The sequence below is a fragment of the Leiobunum rupestre genome, chromosome 11 (genome assembly GCF_980474605.1).
Source record: "Leiobunum rupestre chromosome 11, qqLeiRupe1.1.hap1, whole genome shotgun sequence".
Taxonomy (NCBI): Eukaryota; Metazoa; Arthropoda; class Arachnida; order Opiliones; family Sclerosomatidae; genus Leiobunum; species Leiobunum rupestre.
In genome coordinates, this window is record NC_143394.1 from 37890861 (window position 1) to 37912717 (window position 21857).

The 21857-nt window shown below is 37.3% G+C and overlaps 2 protein-coding genes across 4 annotated transcripts in view; one reads left to right on the forward strand and one right to left on the reverse strand.

Annotated features, from left to right (window-relative positions):
* LOC149922514 (colorectal mutant cancer protein) overlaps positions 1–19023 on the forward strand; it is a 97503-nt gene extending 78480 nt beyond the window's left edge. For both annotated transcript variants that reach the window (XM_090162740.1, XM_090162741.1), the window contains 11 exons: positions 7409–7522; positions 9160–9302; positions 9375–9484; positions 10191–10309; positions 10816–11265; positions 12612–13005; positions 13730–13922; positions 14647–14884; positions 15445–15830; positions 16946–17048; positions 17376–19023. In XM_090162740.1, coding sequence (XP_090018866.1) covers positions 7409–7522; positions 9160–9302; positions 9375–9484; positions 10191–10309; positions 10816–11265; positions 12612–13005; positions 13730–13922; positions 14647–14884; positions 15445–15830; positions 16946–17048; positions 17376–17462 — 2337 coding nt within the window. In that variant the 3' untranslated portion in view covers positions 17463–19023. The remainder of the gene's footprint in view (positions 1–7408; positions 7523–9159; positions 9303–9374; positions 9485–10190; positions 10310–10815; positions 11266–12611; positions 13006–13729; positions 13923–14646; positions 14885–15444; positions 15831–16945; positions 17049–17375) is intronic.
* A 662-nt stretch (positions 19024–19685) lies between these two features.
* LOC149922515 (uncharacterized) lies at positions 19686–21181 on the reverse strand. 2 transcript variants are annotated; one of them, XM_090163033.1, is made up of 2 exons: positions 20984–21181; positions 19686–20273 (listed from the first exon to the last, which is right to left on the reverse strand). In XM_090163033.1, exons 1-2 carry the CDS (start codon positions 21084–21086, stop codon positions 20167–20169), a joined length of 210 nt encoding a protein of 69 aa, XP_090019159.1. In that variant the 5' UTR covers positions 21087–21181; the 3' UTR covers positions 19686–20166. The 2 variants fall into 2 exon arrangements, with proteins under 2 accessions (XP_090019159.1, XP_090019160.1); XM_090163034.1 differs by lacking the exon at positions 20984–21181 and adding an exon at positions 20393–20863.
* Positions 21182–21857: the final 676 nt, after the last annotated feature.

Here is a 21857-nt window from a genome sequence, read left to right on the forward strand (position 1 = left end):
TTAAAAATATAGAAATAGCGCTACGTGGTATCGACTTCATATACAACTGTAGTTTTAATGAACAATTCTACTAGTTTGGTCAAAGGCCTATCATTTAATTGGAATGTCTCAGCTACTGCAATGGCCGTTTTCGCTGTTTTTTCATCACACGGGGGCGATTTCTGCCTAAAAAGTATTTTTTTTTAAGGTCACAAGGCCTAGCGAAATTTAGAACACTTTCAAAATGAAAATTAATGATTACTTTTGGGTTGAATCAGGGTTGAGTTTATCAACCTCAACCTATATTTTCCGAATATTACTGAATTTTGATTTGGCTGCCTAATTTGAAAAAGATATCCCCCAAGATTACGAAATTTTCTAATGATGGATTTGCTAATCCTTCTACTTGTTTGTCAATTGTGAAGAAAGTTATTTTATTATGTTACTTATGTCCCTTAGGTGTCATAAAATGTTGCAACACGATGTTTATTTAAAGGAAAAGTCCAGGTTGGGTAAAACTTGGGGTCTATTTGAAAGATCATGTTTAAATAAACTCAAAAATATCAGTCGTAAAATTGTATCTATTTTTAATGACGAGAAATTAATTTTTAAACGAGCCAAATTTACCGCCAAGCGATCTACCATTTTTTGTTTCGGGGTGACGTTTTAGGACTTTAATCACGCGCTGTTCGCGCTATAACAGGCTGTTCCCCGCGCGCGCTTGCTCCGCGTGCGGTCTGCGGAGGGAAGGCGAAAGAAAATGGCAGCTCGCTTGGCGGTAAATTTGGCTCGTTTAAAAATTAATTTATCGTCATTAAAAAAAGATACAATTTTACGACTGATATTTTTGAGTTTATTTAAACATGATCTTTCAAATAGACCCAAGTTTTACCCAACCTGGACTTTTCCTTTAAATAACGTTCCAGCATAAATCTATAATATTGTTGCAACACGATGTTTATTTAAATAACGTTCCACCATAAATCTATAATATTGTTGCAACACGATGTTTATTTAAATAACGTTCCAGCATAAATCTATAATATTGTTGCAACACGATGTTTATTTAAATAACGTTCCAGCATAAATCTATAATATTGTTGCAACACGATGTTTATTTAAATAACGTTCCAGCATAAATCTATAATATTGTTGCAACACGATGTTTATTTAAATAACGTTCCAGCATAAATCTATAATATTGTTGCAACACGATGTTTATTTAAATAACGTTCCAGCATAAATCTATAATATTGTTGCAACACGATGTTTATTTAAATAACGTTCCACCATAAATCTATAATATTGTTGCAACACGATGTTTATTTAAATAACGTTCCAGCATAAATCTATAATATTGTTGCATAAGTATGTCTATTTGGGAAATATTTTACTGAGAACTATTAACGGAGTCAAGGGCTACGGAGAAGCTATAGCGAACGGACTCGGAACCCCATCAAAGCCCCCTATATAGTCTGTGTTGGGAATACAGGGTGGAAGCCTCAGCCGTGGTCCAGCCTCGGTACTTCTCCTAGTACACCAGAGTGCTGTGGGTGGAACACTTCTACAGGCGCTGTTCGGCCATTTAATCCGTTATTTATTTATCGGTTAACTAATTTTGGTAAGAACAAAGTTACGCACTTGGTTTCCGCTAGAAATTCTAGCCGGATAATTAAATAACGGATTAAATAGCCGAGGCAGAGCCTGTAGAAGTGTTCCACACGCAGCACTCTGGTGTACTCAGAGAAGTACCGAGGCTGGACCACGGCTGAGGCTTCCACCCTGTATATCTTAGTCCCACTGTCCCTATCTAGTGGTGTGATGGGGTCACTGGAGCCTGTGGGGGGCTCCATACCCGGCTCTCAAGGTCATGTGATCGGGGCGCTGGGTCACTGGAACCTCATGGGTGTTCCACACTCGTCATTCTGTGACCTACTAAGGAGGGTAGTTTGCAGTGGAAGAGGAAGCCACTCTAGTCCTCAGCTGTGCGAGGGTGGGTCTCGGGCAGCCCATGGTGTCGCCTTTTGTTGGGCCGTGATGAGGGCGTTTGTTTGCTATATGTGAGGCGGTCAAAATGGCTGTCTCACTGGCCGAACGTTGTTTCGCAAAGCGCACTTTTGTCCAGGGCTGGTTGTTTTAGGTGGCCGCTGTAGTGCTTAAGGCGGAGCAGCGGGGTACAAATACATATACTTATGTATATCTTAGTAGAAATTGTGACGCTAGGTATTGTCATACTTATGGAAAAAAATATTATAGACTTATGGTACCAGTACGTGCGCGTAATTAGATTCATTGCAATATAGGAACCATTTTCACATCTTCATTCCTGAAATAGTTTTACTGCGAGGGAATTCCAAACTCTTTCATTTCCAAGTCGTCCTCGCGACGCGACGCGAATATTTGAATACTTTGACATTTCTTTTCTTGGTTTTCTACCGAGATATCCGAGAGCAAAATCTAAGCAAGTCGAGATACGTGGTTTTTTAAAGAAATTGGACATAAGAATCTGCACCCGCTGTTTTTTTTAGTTTAGATTAATATATAAATCAGGGAAAAGTCAGGGAATTTAATTTCGGTTGCAAATAGGAAACCTTTACTAAAGTTTAGGGTTAAAAAAAAATTTGACACCAAATAAGTCGGGGAAAATCTCCGGAGATGGTCAGGGAAAACCTAGAAAAATCAGGGAATTTGAATATTGGTCTAAAAGTCAGGGAATTTGAATATTGGTCTAAAAATCAGGGAATTTGAATATTGGTCTAAAAATCAGGGAATTTGAATATTGGTCTAAAAATCAGGGAATTTGAATATGGGTCTAAAAATCAGGAAAAAGTCAGGGAATTTGAAAATGGGTCTAAAAATCAGGAAAAAGTCAGGGAATTTGAAAATGGGTCTAAAAATCGGGGAATTTGAATATGGTTCTAAAAATCAGGGAAAATTCGGGGAATTTGAAAATGGGTCTAAAAATCAGGGAAAGCCAGGGAATTTGAATATGGTTCTAAAAATCAGGGAAAAGTCAGGGAATTTTAATATTGGTCTAAAAATCAGAAAATTCAGGGAATTTGATTAGGGGTCTAAATATCAGGGAAAAGTCAGGGAATTTCGGTTGCAAATAGGAAACCGTTATTAAAATTTATGGTTAAAAATACAAAATTTCATCACCAAAAAGTCGGGGAAAATCTCCGGAGATGGTCAGGGAAAACCTGAAAAAGTCATGGAATTTGAATATAGGATATCCTCAACATAGTAATTATCCCTAAATATAAATAAAAACGGACTTGCCTTCATCCTTTTTTAATGTATTTCCATAATTAGATTAATTTTATTAATTTATTCCACATATACAGCAATTTTTTTAATTATGAAATAAGGGATTTTAGAGTAGCTTGACTATCGCTTTCAGGCAGCGATGGCGTAGTTTTATTCATGGCGGAGTTAAAGGGGGGGGGGGAAGGGATGTCGCGCGCTGAAGAACTTTATCGATCTCGCAAAAGTCCACATAGTGCTAAGGCTATTTTCCCATAGTTTTCTTTTTCTTTGGAACTCGCGAAGAAAAGATTCCCTTCCGTTGAGTTTGTTCCGTCGAGCGAGAGAGGAATCTGATCCTCGGCTGCTCTTCTCGGAGGAGGCCCCTTTGGCGCCGAAACACGCGGGCGGGAAGAGCCGCCGTTGATGGCCACTGGCCCTCCTGCCACCGACGAAATGAGCTTTTCATCCTTCTCCGATTCTCCTGTTGGGATTCGCCGAAGCTTACACTTTTCCGACGATCTCCCTCGAGTCCGCTGTACCCCCAATAATCTTGTTGCCCAAATTGCTGGATAGAATTTTTTCTTTCCACTTCCTATCAAAGTGTATTCCACAAAATAGAGGGCATTCTTATTGGTTAATAAGGGAAGATTCGGACAACCAGGGGATTCTGAAACACATTCCTCCGTCCTTGTGTCTAACGACACCTTGTTTTCTCTTGTAAGTTGCTCGGAAGCCCGCTATTCGTTGCTTTTATTACATACCGATCTGTTCTTATTTGTTCTTGGTCTCTTGCCGGGTTATCGTCTGCTACTCGTAGATGCAATACGACACGCGGCCTACGTCAAAAGAGTAGGAGTTCTATACAAAAATCCGATCCCACTGCCTTGTTTGGCCAGAATATACTATATGAAATCCCTTTCATACCAGACGAAATTGTGCGATGTTCCACTATTTTAGTAGATGAAAGTTTCTTGAATCTAATAATCGTAATAATAATAAAAATCAGCTAGACTAATAATACCCTTAGCATTCATCTAACGACTTTTACTGCCTTTAAATCAGGTGGCCTGGTTATACCGCGTAGGAGTAGTGCTGGGAATTGTTTATCCATTATCCACAATTTTTCCGATTTATTTAAAAAACGTTGGTAAAAAGAATATCATTTTAACTTATTTAATTATGTTTTTTACGCAACCAAGCATTTATTTCAATAAAAGTGCCATTTATTTAAATAATTGTTTGTTTTATTTAAATAATAGGCTTATTCACTTTCGATTATTTAAACATTTTACAATTTTTATTCAACTATTGGTTATTTAAATAAATATTATTTAAATATCGCCGAGCTTATTTTATTCATGGATAAAAATTAATCGAAATCTGAGCACTACGTAGGAGGGTGGTGGCAAGCCCTTCATGCCACGCGAGTAGAGATCGGCGTTTGAATAAGAAATTATCCAATTATTTATTTTTTTCATAACCGCAAATTATCCAAAAAATATACGAAAAAACCGATTATTTTTGCATGTTAAATCGTTGTTTATTCGTATAAAATGTTCATAAAAAACAATTAACCCAACTTTTTATGGTTAATCGAAATTTTGACGGTTAATTTATTCATTCCGCCGACCTCTACGCGCGAGCCAACAGCTCCCTTACAATGAATATGGCCGGGTGGGATCTGTTTATTCTCAAGCTTTCTTTGCAAATAAGTTCGTTCGATTGATCAAAAAATTTATTTCTTCCTGAAATATGTTTTTATTTTGACAACTGCTCAAGCATTATATTTTCTAATGAGTATTAAATTATCATGATAAGAGGCTAACACGACTTAAGTAACGCTGACACGAGCTACCGAGAAAATATTTCGATGTTAGTTTATTCAAAATAGTTCACTCGGGCCTTCGAAAACTACTTCGTACACGACCTGGAAAACCTGGAAAAGTCAGAATTTGAAAATTGTTCGCAAAAGTCGGGAAGGTCATGGGATTTTGAAAAGAGTTCGGAAAATACATTTTTTAAAGATGTGTAAAATATTTGGCAAGATTTTCATTTACTGTTCAAAAATGGTCGGAGAAATTAATTCAGTAAATTTAGTACGGACCCCGTAGACATAGTATTCTTCGAGATAGCTTTTTGCTAGCTAGCGAGCGAGTGCTTTAACCGTCATCACCCGTGTTACCAAACGTACCAGCGATTCATAATTTTTTTTTATATCCTCTGAAACACAAGCTAATTTTAAATGAAAAACCAAACGAAATGATTGTGAACATAGCATTTATGTAGTACCATTCACCCAAATTAAATCTCCATAGTATCCTTTGAATTTCAGTCATTTTTCGTGCTAATCTCCGGAATTTGATTGGACAAGGTCACGTAATATGAAGCTAATGTTATAATTATCCATTGATTCCGTGGAACTTGGCAACATGTTTCAACCCATGAAGATAGCAATATATTTCAAACCAATTAGATAGTGGGTTTTTACTGTTATTCGTGACGGTGTTTTAGTATCATGGACATGCGTGCAATCAGAAGCGTGTAATATATATCCCAATAGGAAAATATGGCTATAAATAAGTAAAAATCTCTATAGACAGTGTCATTTTTACATTTCACATTGTTATTTTTATTATTATTCTGTTTGTATCCAATAATTTTGATCAAATCGTTAAATTACATACATTGTAAAAGGATCAAATATAACATTTCTATTTAAGACTATTTCTATTGGATTCTTTATATATAAGTCAAGGGGTAAGACACTGCGAACTCGGTGTACACTGCCGTACCTTTGACAGTGCTAAATGGAACTCGCGAACTCTTGAAAATATGTACCTTTAACAGTGCTAAATGCACGAACTCGGTGTACAGATTATCTGAGACTGTCTTACCCCTCGATATAAATTCGGATTTCCAATTTGATCAAACATTGTCGTGCGAGCTCAGCCGCTTCGGAAAGGTCGAAATGTATAATCCGTAGAGCAACCCCTTCCCCGGCTTCTTGAAGGACTGTCTGGATGGAAGACTGGCCTCCTTTGTCTTTCCTCTTCAGACACGGAGTCGCCTCGTAATTGGAAGATGGAAGGTCCCCGGCGGTTTGAACAGCCTCCGCCATCCTGTCGTCATATTTTATTGAAATCCACCCATTGTTATTCGCGTCATCCCCGGCTTTAACCATTTATAAAGATTATTTCGCCCTCATTTGATTTTCTACCAAGAACCTATTTAAGTTACTGAGAATGTACGAGTTCACAGAAGCAATTACCACTTAGTTTTGATTGGCAATCGCGATTGAAACAGTAACGCCATCTGTTTTAAAATATTTTTGACACTATAATTAAGAATTTACCAACTATTTTCCTACTTACGAAAATTAGATCGCTATATTCAGCTTTAATTAAAGTTACACGGAACTAATTTAAGGTTTAAATTTTGCTTTTATCGTAACTGATGATAGATGAAACACTTAAGACCGATACTAGAGGGCGCCATATGGCATATGATTGGGGTTCCACGTGTGTAGATTATGGCCAAGAAGATTAACTCAGGGCCCCCAGAGGTCCTATAATTCCTATAAAATCCTATATTTTCAAAAATGTAATATAACATCCTATATGTTTAGTAAAATCCCCCAAAAGTCCTATAAAATCCTATAATTTTCATATTTTGCCCATTTCAAATTCAACCACTCAGTAGTTAAATTGCTATTTTAGCTATAGGATAAATTCCTATACCAAGTCATTCTAGTCTATACTTTTGTTATTGTTAACATGGTTAGCTACTAGTATATTTTTTTGATAAAATGGTTAAATAGTTTATATTTTTAAGTGAAAATCAAAGATTTATTTCACTAAATATAGATTAAGATTTTAAATGCATAAAGTTAGTAAATGAAATATCATATATAGTCCAATAAAATCCTATAATTTTGTAAAAATAGTCCTATAAAGTCCTTTATTTTTAGAAATATAATCCTATTTTTCCTATAAAAAAATTGAAGATTCGAGTGGGGGCCCTGTTAACTGTAACGTTCTCAGTAACCTAAATGGGTTCTGGTTTCTACTTATGATTTTCAATATTAAAGCGTGTAAAATGGAATTATCGCGCGAAGGGAATGGGCGTTGAAACCACCGGCGTTAAGGTTCCATTAAAGCCTCATATTTTTCATTTATTTTATCAGCTTCATTTGGCCGCTTTATCGTCGTTGAAGGGGGAAATTATGGAGCTGACGAACAGATTGCAACACACTTTTCAAGAACGGGATCTCTTAGAAAGACAACTAAACAGATCTCAGGTCAGTCTCGTTTTATCTCCAATCATAAGTGTATAATTACGTTCCATAAGTGTGTCAGTTTGTCAATATAATTACTAGCAGCTAAGTTTGGGAGTGATGTAGAATCTAACAAGGAGACTACCCGAGGTGTTACATACCGATTTTGTTCAAAATCGGGGCATTGGTAGACCTTCATGTAACTTGAAAAATCCTAAAGGGATTTTATTCAATGGGCAACGGTTTTGCCATGGCAACGAAAAAGGTTTGACAACTTAAAATGGAAATTTTCCCATTGAAAATAGCATGGGATTTTGACCGATTCCAAGCCCCCCCCCCCCCCCCCCCACCTGTGAAACATTTTACAAAATTGAAAAAAAAAATTAAAATACCAAAATTATAAAAAAAAATTGATAAAAATTGACGAAAAAAATCAAAATTGGTCACATTTTTATCAATTTTTAAAATTTTTTTCACAGGGAAATCGGTCAAAATCCCATGTTATTTTATGTTGTCAAAAACATTTTTCGTTGCCATGGCAAAACCGTTGCCCATTGAATAAAATCCCTTTAGGATTTTTCAAGTTACATGAAGGTTTACCAATCCCCCGAGTTTGAACAAAATCGGTGGGTTACACCTCGGGTTGTCTCCTTGTAAGTAATACTTGAAGATAATCGCCTCGAGCATCGATAAAAATCCAAGAAAACAGAGATGTGGCAGGGCTTCTGATTTCCTATAATGTTATGAAGTAATAAAATTGCAATATTTTAACGCGAAAGATTTCAAATGTCGAAATAGTTTTAACACCTCCTAGAAGTTAGTTTCTATTCCTGCTCTATATTTTCTTTGGAAAAATATCCAACTTAAAAACAAGTTAACCAGAAATGTGTGGCCTTTCACGCCAAAGATAGGTAACTACTGACACACTTATGCAAATAATTATAAACCTTTGCTTCAATGCTCCAATTGACGGGGTGAAGTGGGTTCCATCGCAGCTTGTGGCACCTAGAACTATGGACACTGTATCTCTAACCGGACGGGAAAAGCTGTAGCTTCCACCATACAAAATCACCTGCCGCCGCCACGGTCTCTCTGTAAAAGGGGGGGAGGTTCAAGAATTTTGAAAGTTTCGGGCTGTCAAGGCCATGTAATTCGTCACGTGGTCGACAAAACGTTCCGTTTGAAATGGGGGTTTACATTCTTTCGAATAACCTTGACGGCCCTGTGAATCGAGTACGGCCGACTATTTCAGCTAATACGAAGTAGGACGCAAGTGGACAGTGAGGGGGTACCTCTTTTAGGCTGCTTTTCCCGTCGGTTAGAGATAGTGTCCATGAACAAACACAGCACCCCACACGAGGAGAACGCAACCCGACAAAAGTCGTGCACTTTCTTGTGTACAGTTTTCATTGTTTAGACGCTTTAGCGCCTGCTGCCGTCGGAAGGGGAATTGTGTTTGTGGCTCCTAGGTGGCACTAGGTTTAGTTTGAAAGTTATCTCTCCCCACCAGTTAAAATGGGTGTTTTCCCCAGTTCAGTAAGGAACTGGGGCATTACGCAAGGAGCTGGTGGATTACGTGTTGTGACACAGTCACATGCGTGGAATTATGGTAGAGCTTATCTAATTATTATTGAGCATGACTGATGAGAGTTATTTTCCAGTTGGATCGTTTGTTGCTGGTCCGCGAACACGAAGAGCGAATCGAGCAACAGGCTCAGCGGTACGAAGAAAGGTTAACCGAACTGCATTCCATCATCGCGGAACTTTCCAAGAAACTCGACATTCAGCGGGCCAACATTATCAAGTACTTGTCTCGCGTCTGTTTTCGCGACGAAAGAACTATCCTTGGCTAAAGCGTTTGTGGTTACTTTTTCAGGGAAGAAGATGAATTTAGTCAACAATCGGGTGAAGAATCTCGTCAGAGCGAAGTACAAAGTCATTGCACTAGCAACGACAACAACCTAGCTGACTCTTGTAGCGAAAAAGGTTCGTTAGTATGCTTTATTTATCAAATGATATCGCGTTGTTGGTCGAGCGAGAAAAGCTACATTTCTACAAAGAATAGTTAATATTTTAGTAATGTATCAATCGAGATACTTTTCTTTGCTGTGTAGTTTTTACTGTAATTAAATGTGATGGGGAACACTTTTCTAATTGGAACCAACTACGTAATTCTTACGGTTATCAAGATAATTTTCGAATGACCAAGACAGGGTTCAAGGTCATTGAAATTTTCGTAGTCGGTTGACCCCCCTGAGCGCTTTATAACACCCTAAATTTTCAAAATCGTAGCTAAAACACATTTTGAGATATTCGCCCCGGTCCATTTTTTAGTTAACATCCTGTATAATGTACTTTTTGAAAAACATAAATAAAATATTGTTTTGTACAGAATAGATGACTTCGTATAAAATATTTTTAAAATTTAATAATAAGGTTTGACGAAGATCAAAGTGTAGCATCTTTTTACATCATGATTTCGTATGAAATATTTTTACCAACTCAGGGTCTCTGTTGTAGAACAAAATATTTTGTTAAATTTAATACTAAGCTTTCTTGGCCGCTTAAAGTATAGTATGTTTTAGTATCATTAAAATTTGATCGATGTATGTGAAGCACAGTCACACGGCCCAATAGTTGTAGAAGTAGATTCAATGAAATCCAAGTTGATGTCTATTAATTTATCCATTAGGTGACTCGAACTGTGAATCAAATCCTGATGTAACTACAAAAGCCGGTGGTCCCCGAGACCACGAAGATTTAAGTAGCGGTCTCGGAGATAACGAAAGTTTCGAGGAACGAGCCATGCAGGTCTGTACTCGTTATACCATAAGATTATAATAGGTTTCACATAAGTGTGTCAGTTCCATACCTTCCACGTGTTAAATTAATACTAATAGCGTAAATTTTTTGATGGACTTGAGAGTAAATCATTAGGTTTATTTGCCTCGTCGTTGTAGCGAGCGTATGCAGGGAACCAATCCTTACATAGCTATCAATAATTATTTCTATCAACTGACACACTTATCACACGTAATTATAAATAAAGGTAGTACCAGTCATGTCTCCTGGTAGTACCAATAATTCATTATGGTACCTAAGAATATGGAACTGAGGAGCTTTCGATTTTTCGTGGCACTCGTTCACACAGACGATCGCCATGTATGTTTACATTTTGTGATTAAAAAGCAGACCAACTTTCGCTACGGAGTTTTTGAGCGTGGTAGCGCCTTATTCTTAGGTACTTGAACTCATTTTTTATAGTACTTATTATCGCGTCTCCTAAATTGAGATATCATAATGGTCGTTTCGTTTAGGTATGCCGGGACACGGAAGAGTATCCGAATTTAACGGAGAACAGGGCCACGTCGTGTCACAGTCTGCAAATTTCTCAGATGCAAGAGGAAGTGGTGTCGCTTCGAGCCGAAACTTCGACCCTTCAAGAGCAGTTGGGTCAACAGGCCACGGAACTGAATCGTCTTCGGATGGCCTTTTCGGGTTGTCGCGAAGAACGGGATCGGTTGCAAAGAAGGGTCAGAGAACTTCAAGTCAAAGTGGCCAGCCTTCAGTCTCAGAGCTCCCAAGGTTCGCAAGCGGGCAGTTCCCCGACCAGGAGCAAAAGTCCTCACATCAATCCCACAACTGGCGAGAGAACGCCGACCTCCAGAGAAGATGTTCCTATTGCCAAAATCGCCGAGAGGGTTCGCTTAAAGAAAATGGATAGCGGAGATAGGCAGATTTTGGGCTCCGAAATCGCTTGTTTAGGGGTAAGAAAATTGACCCATTCGCCAATAGCTTGCAGTGAAACAAACATTCAGTGGGAATTCTTGAGAGGTTCAATTCTATTGCTTTAAGTTATTCGAAGAATGTATTTATTCCTACTTACGTCCAATCTCCATCTTGCTCGAAGAGTAAGGGTAATATCAGTAACGCAAGTCTGGGAAAAGTCGGTTTTTACTTGGATGTTTGCTTGATGAGTGGTTGTCGTCACAGAGGCGTAGTGAGGGGGGGGCATACGCCGCGGGCGCCGACGGTCAGGGGGGCGCCAAAGAGGCGCCTAAAGTATTAAAGCGGATATTGGAAACTTGAAATTTTTTTTAATATAACAATTAAATTAATATTTATTTTATTATTGATAATGATTAGGTTTCGTTTAAAAACAAGGAATTTTATGTCGGAAATTGGGGGGGGCGCAAATTTTGGAGCTTGGCCCTGGGCGCCAAATAACCTCACTACGCCACTGTGTCGTCATAGTGACGTAGGAAGTTACTGAACAGCGTTAAAAGATGGCAGCGATAAATGTTACGGGGCCCGAAATTCAGACGAAACGAAAAATATTATTTTCAATAATTAATGAGTTGGTAAATGACGAAATTGTTGACGACAATATTCTTTATTGTTGAAACGATCAGTCTTTTATTTAAAAAAGCGGAAACGGCTAGTGCAGTAGCCGAGACATTCCAATTAAATGATAGGCCTTTGACCAAACTAATAGAATTGTTCATTAAAACTACAGTTACTGAACGTACCCCAGGAACGTCCCCTTAAAGACAAGCCAATCTGATTGGTTCAATAAAACTGACGTCTTTGGTGACGTTGTTGCTTCCCTCTTTTCGTGTCCGGGGAAGTTTGGCCATGCTGCCAGCGGTTTGCCTCAACATTGTCATTTTCCTTAAGTAGAAATAAATACATTATTGGTTATACTAGGTGGCGCCATTTTGAACATTTCGACGAATAAAATAAACTATTACTAATTTCATGGAAAAAGCCACTTCTAAACACACAACCCGTCAAAAGTCGTGCATTTTCTTGTGTACATTTTTCATTGGTTAGATGCTTTAGTGCCTGATGCCGTCAGAAGTGGAAAATTCGGAAATTGTCTTCCCCCTTTCCGTAAAACGTTCAGCTTAAAGGTTTCGTCCAATGAAATTTGTACACAACACTGCGGTAGCGTGTTTAAAGGCTAGCTGCGTTCTTGTGTTTGTTGCTCCTAAATACACCTAGTCTTCCTAGATGTCAATCTAGTAAGACTGGGCGTATTTAGAAATTGAATCTGTAATGGCGTTATAGAAAGGATCTTTTGTGCATTGTTATATGTATCGAATCTCTGTAGGTAACCAGTTCAAAGGTGGCGGAACATTTGTGCCATAATATGCACGAAGAATCTCACGCCCAAGAGATTTTTCAGACGTTGTTTTCGGCCGGTTCGGCCGTTCCAGAGTCGAAGATACAAGAATTCGAGGTGGAAATGGAGCGTTTGAATAGCAAAATTGAGAACTTGAAGTCGCAGAACGACCTGTTAAATTTGACTTTGGAAGAGAGTAAAAGTCAGTGTGATCGCCTGAGTGTCTTGATTGGCAAATACGAGTCCAACAATACCGCTCTGCAGCTAGCGCTCACCTACAGTGATCAATCTATCGAAACCTTCGAAGTCCTTTTGGCGCTCCTCGAAACTGAACAGGGGCTCATTTTAGCTAATTGCAGAGCCGCCGGTCTCGGTGGTCTTGGTAAGCCTGTCCATAAATATAAAATTATGTATTCCATAAGTATAGAATTATGTATTCCATAAGTGTGTCAGTTTGGCGAAACTTGGACTAATAAACTCTTAGACACGAATCGTAAACATAAACCCTATTTTTTAATATGCATCGCTCGTCAGTGCTCCTACCGAGAGAATCGCGAAAATTTTCCACCCAAATACAAAGGACGTGAGTAAAACGTTCAGATGTCTAGTCAAAGATGGTAATCCCTTTACAATGAGAGCGAATTTTCTGCTAAATCACGGGTGCATATACAAGCGTGTATTACTCCGCTAGACGATGTAAAATGTAAAAATTTTAAATTAAATTATCCGGTGCCTGTTCTACACTTCGGCTTAGATCGCTGAACGCACTCACTATGTTGACGAGGATAAGAGCACTTGTTAGACCTAATGACTTAGTCCGTAGTCCACCAAAAATGTGTGACTAAACGTTGCGAATGTTCCCAATTTCCCTTGGTCCCAAAATCCTCCCACAACGGAAAGTAAAGTTTTCAAGGAATCGCGACCCCGATGACGTAATCCCAAGCCAATCAAATTGGAAACCGTTGCTACGTTTAGAAATGGCTCTTTGAAAAAATGTAAGAAGCGGAAAATAGGGAACTGACACACTTTCGTGACACATAATTAAAATTAACGTTCTCCGAGAATCCATGTATGTTCTGACGATGGTGTCATTTACGTATCCTTAGTGAAAGGCTGTAACGACGAAGATGAAGAAGTGACCGTTTTGTTGAAAAGGGCCCAGGATAATCGTAAAGCCGCCGAGAATGTCGCCAGGCATTGTCTTCAGAAACTGGACAGGACCTACGGCATCGCCTTTCTAGTCCCAGGATGTAATATCAGCCCGTGGGAAGACGTTTCGTCGCATAGTCGCACCACAAGGTATTGTCAAGAATGTAGATTCGCCTTTGCTTACGTAAACTTTCCCCCTTGTAGGCTTATTTGACTGACAATATCCCCTGGAATTATTGACTATTAATGTTAACCGATTGGTCCCCGTGGGCTGTATGGCTTTTCGGCCTAGCCCTTCCCGAACTCTAGGGGAGACAAAAAAAGTTATTTTATTATGAGCGACACATTACTCGAAAGGGGTGGCGTCTATTTCGTTTCTCGAATGAGTGCGGAAAGAGGTGAGCGCCGATTTCGTGGTACTAATGAACTAAATGAGCGATACATGATCTGAGCGGCTCTTAAATGAAAATGCCCATTATATTCCATGTGTAAATTGTTAGAAAAAAAGTACATGGATTTTTCTTTCGAAACGTATTTTGATAAAATCGATGTGAGCCTTTACGTGTTATTGGGATTTAATATTGTCACCAAAACACTGTGCTCAGTGGTCGTTCAAAACCCCCAAAGAAAAAATAATTTTGAAATCTTGTTAGAAATTGACAGTATTGGTAGAGGTATAATAAAATAGGAGTTTTCCATATTTGCTCGGTAAGCTGCTTAGCAGAACTTTCTTTGAGTTAACCATGTTGCACCAAAATTGAAGGAAAGCCCGCGAAAGACTACGTGTTTGAAATGTGTATTAGACGGTGTTAGTGGCCAAAACATTTAATTCGTGGACCCACCTTTAATTTGAAACGAACTCTTTTGTTTGCAGTACAACAAGTTCAACATCCAGTAGTGAAGGTACTGAATTTACGAAAATTGATGAACAGAGGTTACGCGATTATATCGGCCAACTGAAAAGCGACCGGTCATCAGTGAAAACTACGGTAGTCGAACTGGAAAGCGTCCACGTCGATCCTTCTATGAAAGATACGTTTCCTTCCGTTCTTGAGGCCCAAAAACTCGATCTGGAGAACGCTGTTCTTATGCAAGAGTTGATGGCAATGAAGGTACTTTGTGTGATTCTTATCCTTAAAGCGAGTCCCGGCTCTATCTACACAAAACTTACTTTGGGAAGGTGCTTACTTCCAGTGACTCCGAACCCTAGACCATCTATCGGTGGCAATGCGTACTCAAGTATAGAATATCTAAACTAAAAAAGGCACCATTGTAGATTACAATAATTAGACATACTACCATATATAACATAATATATTTTTCAATATATAAATTATGGTCAAAGGTTACTCTTAATTTATTTTAGTTTTAGTAAAGGTGCACAATTTCATTGGCTGCGTATTACGTCATCTAGTTCGTTGACGAAATTACGTCACAAGTTTTATGTGAACATGACATTTCTAAAGAGCATAAGCGATTGTAACTTGAGCAATAGTTCGTTGAAAAAATTACGTCATACGATTTATGTGAACACGATATTAGCAATTAGTTTCCAAGGGTTGTTAAAGTGCCTTGGATGGAGCCGATACTTACTTAAATCATAAGTGTATAATATTTTAGACTTATGCTTAAATGTATTTCAAGTTAAATATTAAATTTGTAACGTACGCAGGAAGATAAAGCGGAACTGAAAGCTCAGGTGTATTTGTTGGAGAAAGAAAAGGCGTCTTTGGAACTTCGATTGAACAGTCGGGAAGCCCAAGAACAAGCTTATCTCGTTCACATTGAACACTTGAAAGCCGAGGTAGAAGAGCACCAACAATTGGCCGACAGACTGAGGGGAGCTCAAGGTCACGGCTCCAATTCGCACGTGTACATGTCCGAAGGAAGTGCTAGTCCCGATAGCGGACACGAATTTGCCGAAGCTGAAAGACGCGAGAAAAAACTCAAGTCGCGGATTCAAGAGCTAGTTTCTACTTTGGAAAAAGTGACCAAGAATTCAGACTTGAGAGCGCAGCAGTCGACAGAGTTTATAAATGACTTGAAAAGGGCTAATAGGTGAGATCATTATAGCAATTAAGCCGATCCCTACTTTTTTTTTATTCAAGCTGATTGAGTTTGAAAAGACTGCGAGCCCAGCGAAGATCTGATTAATCAGGGCGAGAGAAGTGTAACGGCCACGCCAACGGGGGGATACGTGGGGACAGGGGTGGGGACACCCGTGGCGGAAGTATTCGGACCATCCGTTGGGAGATTGGTGGTCGTCTTCACACGGCCATCCACAAACTCTGCCTCCCAGACGCTTGGTAATATAGGAGTACGCCACTACTCCCGGCAACGATCCCACCTTGTCATTTCGACAAGCGCGTGACAGCCGATAATATAGCGCCACCTCTACGTTCATTGCTGAACTATTAATAGGGAAGTTTCAATAGTCGCACCACAATCTAACGGCTCTAAAAATAAAAGTAGGATGTAACTTTTCATAACAAAGAGAAGCCTAATGTCATAAGTCACTGATATCTTTTTGAAGTACTACCATCCTCTCTATCTGGGGCTTATTAGCAAAGCTCTCTGAAATCTAGAAATACTTTTTTCCTTAATGTTGGTTCAGCAATGATTCTGAAAATGGCAGTACAGGGAGTCAACCCTTGGAAATGAAGTCTGCTACGAAAGAATTTACTGTTGGTTAATACCAACCTAAGCTGTAACTGTGTAACATAGACCACGGCCAACTTTGATCACGCGCTGTTCGCGCTACTACGGCCAACACATTCGTCGAAATTCCGCGAGCAAGGATTTTCCCCCTATAAACTGTACTATAATGTGTAGGAGTTCAGCGCCACGCTCGGTGGTTATATTGTCCCCAATGTAAAAACTATACTAAAAATAATAATCCGCTAGGGGCGCTGACGTCATACACATCTTTTGCTCATAGGTTAACACAGGAACGTCAACGAATGAGATGGCCGCTGTAGCGCGAGAGAAATCAAAGTTGGCCGTGCATAGACATATTTTATTTGTAAGACTAATGGATTAACTATTACGCCTTACTCGGAATAATGCAGTTAATGGAAGTTTTTAAATTAAATACACATTTTGTAAAATTAAGTAACCCTATCTTTAAATCGAAAAATAATTTTGTATTAACTAAATCTTGCCCTTTTTTCCAGTGCCTTGGTAACTGCTTTTGAGAAAGCAAAGAAGAAAAACCAAACTAAAGTGAAGAAATTAGAACAGCAAATGGCTCTTATGCTAGAAAGGCACAATGCACAAGTAAATATGACAAATTTAATAGGTCGATACTTGTATGAGAATGGAGAAGATCCTTTCACAGATAAATGCCATTATGGGTTTGATTTTTTAATACACAGTCTTTCTAGATGGCGCTGCAACTCTGAAACATGTTTCTTTCATGAGTTGAATATTTGTAAATAGTTTTACATAAAAACTACCTTAAAATTGTTTTAAAATGTGTGTCATTTAAGAAATGAATAATAATTTATGCATTTCCCACAAAATATAAAAAAAATCAAACCCTCGAAAGGTTTCAATGTAATAAATTTGTTAATCAGTCTGTTAATTTGTATTTGTTTGTTATAGGTTCGAATGTTGAAACAAAGGATTGCGATGCTGGAAGGAGAGGGTCATCAGGCTTGCGGAGGTCCTGGTGGCGAAACGTCTTTATAACAACAGACAAGAGGTTTTGTCTCTTTTCTACTTTCAGTTGGTGTTTGATTGTGGTCCTAGAAACGGTTTTTCCGTCGGATGAAAGTCCTAAACTGAAGCAGCGGGAAAAACATTTAGATGGATGTTATCTCGGTGTCTATCCTGGTAACGAAAGAATTTTTAAATATTCTCCCCATTTCCACTACACCCTTTATTACAAACTCGAAAGAAACTTTCAAAACTTAAACTTTGTTTTTTCGTAAAGAAAATACGCTTTTCATTTAATTTATCCCATTTCTTACAAGCTAAAATTTCTAATAAATTTATATTTTAATTAGAATTCTGAACTCAATAGAGACCTCTAGCAGGTACTTAAATTCGTGAAATCTCACATTTAAAAGTTTGTGAAAAAAAACCTTTAGATACAATATAATTTATATTTTATACAATTTGGATAATATTTTTGCAAACTTATTTATTATTAGATAATTTTATCACAGGGGCTAAAATTAGGATTTTTTAGAACTGCCCAAATAAAATTGAACCCCCAAAACCAAATTTCAATGAGCTAAAAAAAAGCATGGTATTTAGAATTTGTAGCAGACGAATATTTTATCAAAATTATGAAAGAATAAAGGGCTGTAAATAAGTAACTTAGTTCGGCAAAATTGGCCGCGTTTGTTGATATGCACTGGAAAGATCCATCGACCGCGACATCTCCCATATGATAATCAAGTAGCACTGCCCAAATCTGAATTTTAGAACTGCCCACTATTTTTGGCCCTGTTTTATCAGTATATAGCATTGACTGAAAACACTCCATTGAAGGTCTCAATTGAGTCCAGAAACATCAATTCCTTTAAACGAATTATTTTACTATATAATTATAAATTTATAAGATTTTTTTATTAAATAATTCATCTCGTGTTATGTTTTTGCGGTTGAATTATAAAGGCAAAAGCTGAAATTGAAAATCAAAAGGTGGCAGCAGAATCTTCATTGGAAAATACCTTTGGTAATATAAATGGCGTATGTGCTGCCATCTTTTGATTTGTTTATTGGGGGCGAAATGCCTCACTGACCACTGTACCAAAAAAAATGAAGGGCCAAGTAAGTTTTACAGACAATTTTTAATTTTATATATTTAAATTATAATCCAATACTTTTATTTATAAACTTTTTTACGCTTTAATAATGTAAACGACGACATTTTCATTCCTTAACTCGAAAAATAATGCTACAAAGTCTTCCTCCTTTAAAAAAAGTAATCAATTCTTTTGGTTAAGCGTAAGGAATCCAATTTTTGCAACGAAAAATATTTTCTGGAATTTTTCGCTGCTGCATCAGTGGCATTAATACAAATTTTTACAATAATGTCCATTGGGTAGTGGTGTAAAAACATTTCAGATATGCTATAAAATGTACATTTTTACGTTGTAAAGTTAATATCCCTGTTTCAAGGGAAAAATATGACAAAATAAAATTAATATAGCCAAAAAATATATATGTTCCTGTATGGTTTTGTACAAACTTGTTGCTTTGTATAATGAAAAAATTACTTGTAAAGCATTTTTGTCTGGTAAATAAAACACTAACCCATTTCACCCAAATTTCATTGAAGGCCTATTTCAAATAACACCAGAAGTAAATAATGCGAGGGGTCTGACATTTGGCCAAATCCCATACAAAATTTTGAAAAAAAATCCACAAATCCAAGAATTTTGCTCCCATAGACTTTGTATAACAAATCCACAATAAAAATCCAAAATCCTGTACACAAAAGAGGCAAATGTCCGACCCCTCCAAATTGTGTTTCTTGCAAGATGGGTTTTCATCTAGGATATAAAAAGTGCCCAGTGATGAAAAAATTAAGTTACCCAACTTAGGGATATAAAAATAACATTTTTCTTACGGGTTTTGTGAAATCACCATGACGTATTTTGATGGCCACTTTTTTTCCATAACATATTTTGAAAAATAAGCAGGAAATTGTGAAGGTACATGTTATAGGCAAATAATATTAGCAGTCAGGGCCTTGCAGAGACATTTGGGGCCTGGGGCAAATTATGTCATCACGGGGCTTTCTAATTGAAGTTTTCAAGCTGGGGTTCTATTGAAAGGCCCCTAAAATCTATGCTACTGGGCCATTTTTTCGCAGTGCCCCGGGGATTTTGCCCACTGTGCATGGCCCTGTTAGCAGTATAGGAAGATGAACACTTGTTAATACTAATGCAAGTAATATCCTTTTTAAATATAAAGATTTTTATTTCATACCCAGACTTAGATACAAGACTAACATGTACTCAGCCTATTTACTTTTTATAGATTGAAACAATTGAAAATATGGAAGTCTTTTTTGAATTATTGGAATAGAGATTAAATAAATAACTCTGAAAATAAATACTTTCTTTAGAATAAACTTAAGGCTTTAGAAGAATATAAATTTTTAACTTAGCTTTAAAAAAAAATGATACCAGTTGGTAATTTTATCCTCTTTTTCATGGAATGTTATTTTATGATTGCCAATTTTTGGAAGCGTAGAGGTCTTCCTGCATATGTTTAGACATTTTTTGAAGGCTTTCATAAACAGCCAGTCATTCAGGAGTACAGTTTTTGCGCCTTGATATCCATTTTTCCCTTAACCATTCTTTAACTTGGCAGTGATATTTCACAGTTCATTTAATTTCACCATAATTTTTCCCCTGGCCTAAAGCTGAGCGATATGTTATTTCTTCTTTTTCACGTCTTTTCTCTGCATTTTCAATTTCTTCTTTTCTTGTTTCTTGCTTTCCTTCTCTTTCAAAGATTTTATTAACTTCCACGTGAAAAATCCTGAAAATAGTAAAAAAAAATTAAATTAACTCCCGATTCCGCAACATTCTCGTACCATATGGTAGTAAATTTACACCCTCATGTCCCTTTAATTGTATCTTAGAATTAAAACTACTAACCCAGGATACCAATTGGGATTATGACCGCGAGGGAGTAGAGAGGTAAATATCCACCCCCAACATCTTGATTTTCACTTTCCAAAACCGTTTCTTCCATAGTTATTTAAATGCTCAAGAGTTAACTGATCTAATGCGTTAAAAGCGAAACCTTTTATGATACTTTTTTCCAGATTACACTCTTTGCAACATCAGCTATACAGCTGCTTAGGTTCTATCCAAAAAAACTGATAAATCAGCCTTTCAGGATAGCTATCAATGCAACAAAAAACGTGGCAGAAACGGTCTAGTAATAGGGGAGGGGAGAGGTTTGTAGTAGAAGCAGTATGAACTGAGATAAACTTTAACACAGATATGTCGAAAACTGGTCTTATGAGCTCAAGTGGGCCTCAGGGGCAGTGTCTTAATATGGGAATTAAAGTATAATGAATCATGGCCATTTCCGGTTTATAGCTTTAGCAATAAAATTATCGCAAAACCAACAAGTACAAATATATATATATATATATATATATACTAAGAAAAAGGAAATTTAAAAGGCATGCCAAGGCACCTGTCAAAAAGGTAAACAGACCATCTGAAAAACTGCCTTACCGATAAGGCCCACACAAAATATACCAGGAAATATGAAAACCCAGTTGCTGAATGTGTGTTCTAATAATCCCGATTTTTCTTGCCCTCCTGATAAATCGACCATGGTTTTTTTTCAGTATTAATCAGTTAATTTAAAATCTATTGAAATGAACGTAACGTAACGCATTTTCTATCAACTATTTCAATTAATATAACAGTGCCATCTGTAGTCCTACCGAAACGAAAAAATATTCCTAACAAGCTGGTTAAGACATAAATTATGAACACCGTTTGCCAGATGTAAAAATGAAAATTATGATATACGAAGTTACAAACTCCAAAATTATTGAATTCTTGGCCAAATTATTTCTCTATGTAAGCTTGTTTCGAGAATTTGGCGAGTTTTTAAATATTAAAAGTTAATTTTCAAGATCAAATCACCAGAAATTACCTTTGTCGACGTCTATATTTAATTTAAACAAAGTCGACTAAATATCTTTTTGGGCTGAACATGAGTCAAGATTGTAATGGGTTCGAAAATTATTGACAATATGTTACGGTCTGTTAAAATGATTTGAAAAAAGGCGTACTATATGGCACACTGGTGAAATTATTTTACGTTCCAAATTTCTAGCTAGAATTATGGGATTTTAACATAAATATGATACATTTGGCAACGCTGATTATGAATCATATATTCAGTGCTGCCATATCCTGATAATGAAATTATTGTGGTATGACCAGAGAAATATCGATATCAGAAAAAAGATATCTTACGCTTTCATAGTAAATTTTGAATTTTGTCAGAATATTGGTGAAAATCAAAACACGCATTGAACCATTTAATGAAAGCTTCAGCTACGTAGGACAAACTAACTAGTAGTGTAATTATCTT